Raw genomic sequence first — 13093 nt, forward strand, 5'->3', positions numbered from 1 at the left:
TGGAAGCTGGCCTGTTGGAAAAATGGTGGCAAGATGTACTCACAAAATTACAAATTAAATCTGCTGCCATTCGAAACCATTCTCTTCTAGATGACTACTCTGTGCTTCTTTTAGTACATCTACAAGGAGCATATTGTGTTCTACTGGGATACTGTATTGCCTTAATCACTTTCCTGATGGAAGTATTATACCACAGCTACTACACTCAGTAGTGTCTATGTAATACTCATCCATTCTCTCCAGTTATAGAAAGGTTTTATAAAAAAGTTTTATCAACATAAAGTTTTGCATGACTTATAAAAACTGAAAGTGTAGTTATTGTTGACACAAATTCAAAATCTAAAAGTACCAGGCCAAAATAAATATAAACATAATCTAAAATAGACATTCATATGATAGTTCTGCTAGTAGAACTCTAGAAGATGTATCAATTAAAAATCACCACTGGGATCCTGGGTCAGATGTACAGTTGCAACAGATCATAAAAAAGTAAAGCTGTCCCACTATACAGCATATAGGTGCTGCCCCTGTCAGGGATTAAACTCTGGTTATCCAGCCCATAGCCTGTCACTATGCTGACTGAGCTATGCCAGTGCATGACCATAGTGAACTAATTATCAGTATACTTTTCATTTTATTAAACTAATATTATTATACTATGAAAATGTTGATACTGGTCACTATTATTAGTGGGTGCCTTGAGAAAACTAAGACAATCACACAGCTACTTACTGTGACATAATGACTCAGCATGTTTACAGTGAAAGAAAATTTGTAGAACGTAGTGAAATACATAACTGCAGGATAAATTCCTCATTTCAAATTTTCTCTGCATTTCTATATATGTACTCCCTCCCCCTGACGTGCAAGATAAAAGTTTTCTTGCATGTAAATTGTTGACATTTGTGCATTAAATACAGGAGAATTTTCATAAATCAGAGTAAGCACATGTTTAATACTTAGTCAAAACAAGGGGATTAATAGTTAACTCTTGTAATACATTCATGGTTTATAATTTCAATGATATTGTTCTTTGTGGATAAACAAAGGAATGTAGTCTTGTCATTTCACATGGCTGTATAATTATCTGTAATATGCATGGTGTGATATGTGATCAATTATATAAGCTACACTATACAATGTAAAGACACATTTTTAAAGTTAAATGCCTCAGTAAAAGACTTGTGAAGACATATTTTGTATTAAAATTATTACGCAAGTAGCAGCAGATCATAATTGAATTGGTTATGATCTATCTTGTAGATGCTTCCCATCATTTTTTTGTAATGGTTGAGCAAATCTGTGAAAAATCCTGTTGAAAATAGGATTAAATACCAACTTCAAAAAAAATATATTTAGAATAAGGGTCAAGGATAACATGGAAAAAGAAAAGTTCAAGCAGTACCTCTTGAACATTTCAATAGGTTACACAAAATAACATGGCTAGTATTATTGATAAAGAATGAATTTTACAACAGACAATATTATTATAATCATTTTCTTTACATAAATTATTAAGACTGTATCAATACAAAACTGACGCCTGTAATATTACTTTGCAGAACATCATGTATGTAGGAGGGAGGACCTCTATTCAACATTTCATATATTAATACTGTGGTCAGTAATATAGTATACATTACAGAAAGCCCTAATTATAACAAAGAATAATTTATAAAACATTAATTATGCTATAACTGATGACACTGCATTCACTTTTCAGTGTTTGATTCTATGACTGTACAAAATTATTGCAATTTTAATAACTTCACAAAACACTAAAATCTTTTTGTTGTTATTGCTATTGTTATTATATTAAATAATAACAATAATAATACTATAATATGAAAATTAACAGGTAGTTGAGATAGTTTACTACAATGCAAGTATTATTAGGTTATTACCAATTATTCATTAACCCTAACTCGAGATCATCCATCTTTATAGCAATAGCATATAAGTACTGTTTTTTGTCAACTGACAGTGCACATAAAGTACATAACAGGCCATTCATATTCTCTGTTTTTTGATGCTATGAAAATGATGATACCAGTCATTCCTCTAATGAATAATGGTAAAATATATACCATCAATGATTCAAAGTTCTTTAAAGTAACTGGCATGAATAAAGGCAGATGGCACAGAGAGAGAGAGATGTGACAGTAGATGTGCAGAAGTGTCCATTACTCAGCTGCCGTTGTTCATGTTAGTCACTTGATGTTTAACTAGCCATGTCAGAAATCATCTCTTTCACAGCAATAACAAACCTCATCTTCTCTGAAAATCAAGAGAACCAACTAGCATATTGATGAAGCCTCTAGAAGGAATATGAATTCAGTTCACCATTGAAAAGTTTCTTTATAACTAATAAAAAATGGTCCAAGGAATTATATTTTTTATTACAAAATTAATTTCTATGTCTCATTAATGTGGAAATGAAGATCATGCCCTCATTAGAACTATCAATCAAAGAATGATTAATACAATACATATTGTATTAATATATGCAACAACAGGTAGTGGCATTATAAATCATAATACATTACATATGGTTCATAGATATTGCTGGTATGAGACCAGAGTTTTAGTACCGAAGAAAATAAATTACTTTTTAATTCATAAAGGAGGTAAACCAAAAAAAATTTGTAAAACTTAAATTAGTGAAAGTGAATTCTTTAAAATGAAATGTTGACCCAGAAAAATCATTTTTGGAGATTGGAAAGAAAACTTTTGTCAACACTAATCTTAAAAATTACAATTATTATTGATTACTCTTAAATTAAAGTTGTTGTATGAAAATTCTTCTCTGAAATCTCCTATGAGTTTAATATTTACATCCTCCATGCTGTTGTTGTCAGTTTCCTAACAATATGTAACATGTGTCTAACACACACTTAACCTTCCCAGCAGGCGTGCTGTGTCTATAAGCCCATACAGAACAAAATGTTTGTTTACTTCTAGGTGATAAATTATGTTATCCCCTCTTTTGCTAGATCCAGCCAGTAGTCAGTATCACTTGAAGCTCAGTTTATTACACATGGCAGTTAAATATTTCCACCTTTGGTCAGACCAATGGCACCCACTCGTGCCATTTATTCTAAGGTACATTTTAAGTATGCCTTTGCAAAATTATCATATATTTGATTACATTTATTGTTTGTTTTGATATAATTCTCATCAGTGACAAAATACTACATGTCAGATGTTGACAATGAGAATACAAATGAAGTTGAAGACATAGCAGAGATGAGGGAAGAGAACACTTATGCTCAAGAATAAATAAATTCTCAAGATCACATTCAATGGAAGCAGAAGATGGGCTGTCAATTTTTACATGTGGGAAGATAAAATAATTAAATGAAGGAACAAAATCCCACCTATGAACATCTGGATTCATATCAGGAATATAACATCCCATTCTATGAGTGTATGTGAGTGAAGAATGCTACAAGCCCAATTGATCACTGGAAGTACTTGTACAGTGAAGAAATACTTGAAGTTGCAGTTCAGTACACTAACAAATATACAAATGAAAAAACAAATGGACAAGGATATATACACTATCAGAATACAATAGAATAGAATCAAAATAAGGATATCTACTATCAGAAACAGGTTTCTTTGAATCTGGAATGGACAGCCCCCATAAGCCAGATATGACTCACTATCGCTTTTTATCTGGCCCATGTAAAGTTTTACAGTTTTAGCACATTGAAGATAGCTGTCTTCTGGGTTACTGCGCTATGTAGTCTGAACTCGTACTTAGTTTTAGCACATTATTTGATTCATGACTATAATCTATTTAATGCACAAAATATCAAGGTGTTTTATGTTTTAAAGGTGACAGCTCAATACTCATACCTACATAATTATTTTTATGGTCCATAGTTGGGTCCAGTGAGGACAGAGCAGAGCACATTACTAGCAACATTGGCTGTAGCCAAGAGAATGAATAAACTGCTTCTTTTCTGGCGTGTTTCAAAGAACGTCAGAAATGTTGGCAGCACTGTCTCTGTATGGGAATACTCACATAATTTTCAGTAAATACATGCTTGATGAAAAAGTTGTAATTGCTGTGAATAAACCTTACCTGGATGTTTAAAAGTGCAAAATGTATTGCGGTTGCTACAGTGCCACCATATTTCTGTATTCATGGAAACATAATGTCATAGACATAGTGATAAATGATAAATACATCGGTGAAAAACAATAGTCTCAATGTAGCTTTTCCTTGAGTCTCACAAGAAGTGACTGTATTTATAGGCTTGTACACTTCATTTTAAGTATGTTTGAATCAAAACAACTTGCTGTTATGGAAACTTCAATAGCTATCAAATTTGAAACTTCAGGCTCTGAAAATGCTAATCTTTGTGTCAATATACATGTTTCATGGATCATCATGTTAAAATTTAGATTGAATTTATGTACCTATAAATATTGCATTACAAATTCTTATTTTTGCCTAAAATGAGTCACTAATTCTGCATAACACTGAAACATAAAAGCCTCTACATTGTCAATATGGGCAATCTGTATCTTTCTGCAGTCTGTATTTTGTGTAATGCTGATCCAAAATGTCTTCATAGAGTTTGTAGTTTCTCCATGTACGTTTTGTAGGCCTTCATGAATTTTGTCTCAGCAAATGTAATTATGAATTTGTCTTTAACCTTTAATGCTTAGGTTTCACTGCCATATAGGAGTCAGGAGAGTTTACATAGTATAGAATTTTATTCTTGTGTTTTCTGAGCATTCTAGGTTTTCTCAGTCTTGCTAATTTCCATGATTTTCACATGAAAGAAATACTTAGTTCACTGATACCAGGATGGACCAACAAATAGTCCAAATATTTCATAACTTGGTGTTACCAAAACAATGATGATAGATAATTAGTAAAATAAGATGAACAGAATTTTATATCGTATATTGCCTCCTCTGCTTCCACCTGCTAGCAAATGGGATCAGAAGGGAGGTATTTCATCCTTCATGTATTGCTCAAAACATATCACTGACTGAGCAAAACACAGTCATAAATGTGTTTTGTCATGCAGTGAATTTCATTCATTCAAAACTTATTAGGGAGAGAGATATTTGCAGACATAATGCATGCTTAAGAGAATAACTATATAAAACACATCAGAGAATGTATAAAAGCACAACTCTGCACTATGTACAAGTTATGCCTCATCAGACCACAAGCTTCTCTGATAAGCAAATTTACATATTCCCTCATTGGAACTGTTCTGAAAAACTAGTAGTCATTACAGCAAGGAGAGCTATTAGAACCCAGACCTAGGTGGAACAAGGGTATAACACAAGGGTCAATTCTCTATAGTGTATCCTGACATAGATTTGGGATCTGAACTCCACTTACGGAGGACAATGCTTTTATCTACCATGTTTTTACCCTAGATATAGTTGTAGTTAATTATAAATATTGTTCCATTCAAGTGTCATACCATTTAGATGTGCCATTTGTGCATTTACAAGCTGACCCAGTTAAATAAAATCCTCCAATTCAGTTCCCATTTTGCAGTGTGGTAGTGGACCCTCATGTGACTTCCTGCCCAAAATATTATTTGTCAACACTCCTCACTGTGCTATTTCACAAATCTTGTGAAAGTAGATCTATTTTTCCATAATAGTTCAGTTAGCAGTGTTTGTTTATGGTGCAGGCAGCTGGGGTCCAATTCTTGGTGAGTTCTTTTTAATTAACATCTCTATAATGACTTTAGATGCTGCAAAATTTAATTTATATTTTAACTCTTTCATTCAATTTGTTTTCCTTCTTCCCTCTTTCACATCAGAGAAAAAGAGGTGTGCAGTTTGTTTCTCAGTGTCAATGGTTCTAAGATTTCACGAAGAAACAAAATGAGACAAAGACACAATATATTAGCAGTAAGGACAATGCAACATTTGAAGAAACAGTTAAAGCTGCAGAACTGTTTCAAAAACAGATTGTTATAATAATCCCATGCCATTGCTATAATTCTCATACATGAATAAAGGAAGAAAGAAAGTAAATAAAAGCAATGAGTTAAAAAAAGTAATTAAATTTTACAGCCTCAAATGCCACTATACATTTGGTAATTAAAAAAGTTACTTTACTAAGAACTGAACCCCCACTTGCCTACTCTGTAGGAAAACATAGTATCAACCGAACAATTGTGGATAACATAAATGGACATTCTTTACAAGATTTATGAAGTAATGGAGAAGAACATGAAAAATAAAACTGTGTATTTCAAAGAACAGTGGAGTGTCAAACCACACAACATTCTGGCCAGGAAGTCAAAGACGTCTGCTGTCATACTGGAAAACTGGAGCTGAATCAGGGTTTTCAATTGACTTGGTGCCCTTCTTAGTGAATACATGAATCTCACTATATTTACTTAAATTTACAAAGTATTCACTAAATTGCACAAACACAGAATTACTAACTTCTAATATGTTCAAAGTACATCTTCCAGGCAAATATCATTTAAATTTTACAAATTCTATTTCTTATTTAATGTTTTCAAGTCCAATATGATCAGAAACAGATGTAGTATCACCCCTGTTTCTGTGTGGATAATTAACAATGTAAATCTGTTCGGAGCCTGGCAAGGCATTGAACCTCAAAAAAGAAATACCTTATAAAAACACTTTTGAGTGTCAGTAACATGATTTCAACTTGTGTTAAAAATCTGAAAGTAGCAGGATTTTTAACATAATCTATCACAATGAGTTTCATTCAACTGTGATACTAAATCAACCATACCTGATTGCACAATTGCATTATATTTTGTGAAAGACAATAGAATTCACTTCAAATAATATTTTCATAATTAATTATAGTTAATGTGTAATTATTAATTATATTAATAAAGTAAGTGTTTTTGAACTTAAATTAACTTACAATATTTAGTGAAACTGAACTAGAGTCAACAACAATAGAGGCAGTTAAGCAGCTTGTAATTATTTTCAGGATTTCACATTCTTTAGCCTTATAATTTTGAACAAGCACAATAGAAAATTTTAAACTGTACCACAATGATATTCATGGTGAACACACTTGTACATTGATATATGATATCTGTGTCCATTATAATAAAAGTAATTTTTAAAAACTTTTTCTGTACATAACAATTTTTCTGTCACTTAGAAAATTTAGTATTATGTACGATATATTTCACAAAGATATTTTATAATGTGCTTACTGTAATTCAAACTTACCAATACTTTATTTCAACTTCCACCACAAACCAAACTTCTAGTGACTGCAAACATGTCATTACTACAGGAATCCCAACAATAAATGGTCTGTTTTGCACTTTTAAATAGTCATAAATATATAGCTTAATCATAAAACTAATATTATAAACATATCTGATCCAAAATAACTAATCTTTAATATTCCATGTGTATAATCCTATAAAAGTTGGCATATCCTTTATGTCATCTTCAAACATTTTATTTTTATTAAAACTCAATTTATCTATAACAACAAAAGATTTGAAGATGGCTGTCTTCTGGTAGTTACACCGTGTAGTCTGGTAGAAGTTTATCATCATTTCAGAGGTCCTTCTTGCCTCCATCATCCAGACTACACAGTGCAACAATCCAGAAGACAGCCATCTTCAGACTCACTGCCATGAAGACCTCAAATCCTACATAACAAAAGATTTATATTAATTATGGAAGTGCCTTATAATTCTTATAATACTTTGTCAGAAAACACAAAAATAGCAGCATCTGTGCACAGAATTGAAAGGAACTAAAATCAAGTACTCTGAATTCCTTTATTGCTGCTGTGTTAAAGACAGTTTGGTTTCTAGACCATACAAATAATCAATACATATACTAGTATTTCTGTCTTTGAGCTTTTTCCAATTTTATTATGTATTCAATTATGTATTATACATAAAAAGTAACAGTATAACATTTTTAAACATGCAATATTTCTTCCTTTATAAAAATATCAGTTCAGATCTAGGGATATTACTTAATCTGTTAACTAATTTGATTCTTGCCACAGTGGTTCTGAACTAACAGTTTTTTTAAATAATTTAGAATGCTACCCTGAAACACCACTTTTTTAACTTAATTGTCTTAAAACTCCAGATTCTTAAGGTCAGTAGGTAAGACATTAAGCACTTCAAATGCAGTTTAAATGCACAGCAAATGCCCAGCATATGGGTCTCTAGTAAGTTAAATGTTAGCTCTTGATATGGGAGGATTAATATTAGGTACATTTAACATTCTAGTTATTTGAAAATTAAAACAATCCCATATAAAACTTATAGCAAATTATTTCTGATTAGAGATATAAAACTGAATTTATTTTCACATAATTAAATAACTCATAAGATAAAGGTGACTTTCATAAACAGTTTTCCCTAAATGGAACTTCTTACTAAATTTTTAGACTTGGAAATTACAATCTAAAAAAAAGACCTTGATTGTATGTCAAAGTTAGAACCTAAGTTCAACAACTGATACAGACGGTCTTTCAATAATTATCTTTTATTTAATTCCCTGCTTGGTGGACAAACTCTTTATCCCAAGAAAATAATCTAGGAGATGTATGCATAGCACAACAAATGTAGGATGTTCTCAAGAATTTTACCTTTAACCTTTGAAAATGCTGCCAGTGACATCAAAGTTGTCTAGGATCACAATCACAATTACACTGTAGTACCTAGGCTACTGGAAACAGCTCACAAATATGAATTTTTTGTCAGATGAAACTAGAGGGCTCTGAGACTTGCATTAGTTCCATGGCAAAAGCACTTGAAGCATCTGATGTAAAAGAGAACAGGTTCAATTATTTGGATTTATTGCATCAGAATCCAAACTCTCTACTCTAATAATTTGCAGAAAATGCAAAAATTCAAATTATTTATGCCATTAAAGTGGGTTGCTAGGATACCTGCATTTATCAATAAATATATTTTCCCATACGGTGAAACAAGCTCACTTATGAAAAGTGGTAGTTAAAACTGTCCAATCTAGATGCAAGTTCATATAATTTTTTAGTATAAAATTTCATCAAAATTTATTTGACTAAACAATACTAACAGAAGCATGGATGGATTGTGAACATGTCTAAGATACTTATCATATGGACCAGATGATGTCTTACAGAAAACTGTAAACAGAAGTGGCTTCTTAAGAACTAGCTAAAAAACAAAATGCTACATTGTGTGAATAATGAGTACATCAAATATGTATGTCATTCCTGTGTGTGGCATTTTCCTGACACACATTGATTTAGTGGAATGGTGAATACAAGTTCCTTAAAACCTAATTTTGCTCTAAATATATTCACTGGATAACCCTTCATTTTGCATATGTGTGCGTGTAATGAGACAAGTATGAAACTGGGATTCAGTCTTTAACTAAATTCATAGTTGTGATAGATTTAATACCTGGGAATCTTCTTATTTTACTTCTAAGGGTTAGTAACAACCAAAAAAATAATTCAAATGTTGGCTAATGTGATAAATGGACATCCTGGCATGCCTTTAAAACTTTTCATTTACTTTTCTTAAGGAATATAAACAAACATAAAAAGTTAATTTTACAATACATGACAAAATTCTTCAAGAATAACTTTTCATAATCCTCCTTTACTCCCAAACATGGGAACAAAATCCAATATCAGAAATATTTTTAAAACTCAATGTACTTTTGAATAAATGCAGCTACCATTAGACCTACATACTTAGAAACATCATAAACCATATTTATTTATTTATTTATGTCACTAAAGTTCTTATTTTAGGAAACTGAATAATATATTTCTATTCTTTTTATCAAATTTAATCAAATTTGGATGTATCATGAACTGTTAATTCACACCAGTTAATATGTTAATATGTTACTTCTTTTCGAGAGGTGGACACTAGGGACTACATATAATGTATTTTATTTTGTTACTGTGGTATATTTGTTGTGTAAAAATTAAACTGTAAAATTGTGGGCATCATTCTGGTCCAAAGACTATTCAAACCTGAAACTTTTACCCAGTGAGATAAAGACTATTTTTTCCATGTTCAAAATATGGAAATAACTGATACAAATTATAATTAGATTTCCATTTGCCAATTAATGAAGCTCTGCTAATCCTTGCAAACAGTGATTGAGCTGCCAAGATGACAAAAGGAATGTGAATGATCATTATCACTGTCCTTAATGAGGGTGAAAGATACAGTTTCATACCTTAAGCAAATTTATATCATCAGTACATCAGTAGGGCACAAAATGAACTTATGCTACCTTTCACTCATCCAAAATATCAAATAGTCTTATTGTGTTTATTTAGTAAATTGTATGTTTGTATATTTATTTAGTTATTAGTTATTTTTTATTTATGGTTTGTTTAAGATGCTACCAACAGCACATATCAATGTAGTAACAGAAAACAATGGGATGAATAATGAACTGGAAGCAGTCCATGTCCTAATTTAAGGTTCTGTCCGACATATACTTGGAGATACTGAGGGAAACCACTAGAAAGCTCAGACAGGATATCAGGTCTCCAGGTTAAGATTTTAACCCTGGACCCCAAAATACAATACAGAAATGCTTCCATTCAGTCAGTAGTCTTATTAATCTATGGATAAGTTACAAGTCATTTTAATTAAAGTATGTAACAGTAACTTGTGCGTACATGTGTGACATCTACGTATTTGTCCATTATTCTGTTGCTCATATACTTGCAAGGAGGACTCAGTCGACCTCCAATTCGGATCTGGTTTCACAATCCTCTGAGTTCCTGGCCATAATATTTGTTGTCAGCACCCAAGTTATTTCTAATACAAGGTTTTATTTTACATGTTCTTACTGTTACTTCAAAAGTCTTGTAAATGGAACCACCCTTAAGTTAACTGTGGTAATTCAATTAGTAGTGTATTTAGCTGCAATGTGAATAACCTGTGTATGATTGCTAGTTAGGTTCTTTCACTTACCATGTCTATAATGGCTTTGAAGGCTACAAAATTTAATTTCTTTTTAATCTTTATATTTACTTGTTTTCTCTCTGCCTTTATTCACATATCAGAATGACAAGAGTGCAGTTTGTTTCTCAACATTAAAGATATATTTTACAACATTGAAGCTTTACACATTGTCAAAATATGTTAAGATATATATGGTATGCTGACAAATTAATAACACCATGCTTCACTGTTGTAAAATGCTGATGTATTTTTAACCTTTTCATATGAGAAATCAATTGCACTCGTCTCCTCCTCAAATGTAAATAGAGAAATAAAGAAGATAAATAAATGCAAAGACCTAAAAAGTAAATGCAATTTTGTAGCCTCCAAAGCCATTCTAGATATGGTAAAAAAGAACCTAACTGAGAATCAATCATACTGCAGGTAGACATGCTAAACTTTTGCATTCAACTTAAGGGTGGTTACTTTTGTGAGACATATGAAGTAACAGTAAAGAACATGGAAAATAAGGTTGCATATTACAAATAAATAACAGAGTGTTGGCACGTAATATTTTGGCCAGGAAGGCAGAGGAGGCCCCTTTTCCTTAATACAAAACCAGAGTGAAAATGGAGGGTAAAAGTCTATGAGGTTCCAATTCCAGTCTGCTTTTATCTATACTATGGGTGTTTGAATTTATACTATACCCAGAGTCTACAATGCACATAAAATACATTAACAATATGTGTATGCTTGTATACAGAAGGGAGAGGGAAAATACAAACATTGAAGTCTCTTAAGGATATTTTAGTTCCTTTCAATGTAAAACTAATCTAAGTTAATATCATGACCACATATCCAAACACATTTTATCAAATATACTGTTGCTGAATGTTTCTCTTCACCTTTTTCAGTCACAGATTTAAGAATATGTCATGGTCTGATTCCCATATGAAATGAAATATAGGTACAGTAGATTCCAGTCAATTGGGCCGTCGGTTAATCGGGGCAGCCATTTATTTGGGATAAATCTTAAAGAACAAGCTTTTTCAACTCTGTACGTGGAACTTCACATAATTGTGACAGCTGCTTAATTGGGCCAAAGTGTTCTGGTCTCGATGTGTCCCAATTAACCGGAATCCACCGTAAATAAAATTGAACAACCTTCATTTTTCAAGTCATGTAGTCATGTAACAATACACTAATCCTTGATAGGAAGACTGTTGAAGGTTGGATTGATTACTTCTTGCAGTTATGTATTATGTCTTCATTCTAGCAAAACAAGATGCATTTTTGAACCTACGTTGAAGTAACTAACAGTGTTTGTCTATACAGTTGCACCTGAAACTCTCTAAGATGTAATCATAAGCTCAACTACAATTCACATCAGGCACTGCTTTGAGAAGAGCATCATCATATGTGAGCAACAGTGATGAACATGGCATCCATCCAGATTGGTTTCCTTACTACAATGATCTTAGGCACAAAGCTGGGAAGAAGCAGCCCAGTTCTCTAGTAATGGTTTCAATTTTCAACATTGCAGCCTTGTTAAACAATGAAATAGCTAAAAGGAATATTATGTTTTTGTGGAAAATTACCCCAAGAAACTTCTGCAAAATCCAGAATAAATATTATGGTTTTATTCGGCATAACAAAATGTTGTCAAAAATATCTGAAGCTCATGAGATTTATAATATTGGATATATCCACGCCTCGAATTATGGAAGATGCACAGGTGACTCAGACAAATGTCAGCAGTTCAGAAATTCTTATACTATCTTCATCAGTAAACAACAGGTTTGACTGTACTCAGAGTACATTACTGTCTTGTGTCCAAATCCCACCAAAGAGTTATTTTGCTGAGAATGAATTTAAAGGATCATCAGAGGCCCAATGGCATAGGGCTACTGCCTGTAGCAATCCCTGTAGCTGTATCGTTGTATTCACCCCCTTCTTCCCTGTTAATTGCATTCACCATTTCTTCATTCTCCTTTCGAACTGAAAGGAACATAAACAAAATGGTTAGAAATTCTGGTAAAGTAGAAGCTTTAGCTTATAAACACGCACACATTCACTCTGACCACAATGTTTACGGAAATGCTGTAAATGTCTTCAAACATCTTAGAGTGTATTTTCACAAATCAATAGGCAAGCTTGTAGTAATAGGTTACTTT

At 32.2% G+C, this 13093-nt stretch overlaps 1 protein-coding gene across 2 annotated transcripts in view; it reads right to left on the reverse strand.

The window, feature by feature from the left end:
• Positions 1-13093, reverse strand: part of LOC147875187 (uncharacterized) — a 107818-nt gene that overhangs the window by 3249 nt on the left and 91476 nt on the right. The window contains exon 3 of one of the 2 annotated variants that reach the window (XM_022068180.2): positions 1436-12917. The exons of the other annotated variant lie outside the window; for it this stretch is intronic. Coding sequence (XP_021923872.1) covers positions 12802-12917 — 116 coding nt within the window. The 3' untranslated portion in view covers positions 1436-12801. Of the gene's footprint in view, positions 1-1435; positions 12918-13093 lie in introns of those variants that run through there. 2 annotated transcript variants of the gene reach the window in all.

Source organism: Zootermopsis nevadensis, unplaced genomic scaffold, assembly GCF_977971745.1.
Source record: "Zootermopsis nevadensis isolate Lab colony 2312 unplaced genomic scaffold, Znev_1.0 Znev_ptg000001l, whole genome shotgun sequence".
In the NCBI taxonomy this organism is placed as follows: domain Eukaryota; kingdom Metazoa; phylum Arthropoda; class Insecta; order Blattodea; family Termopsidae; genus Zootermopsis; species Zootermopsis nevadensis.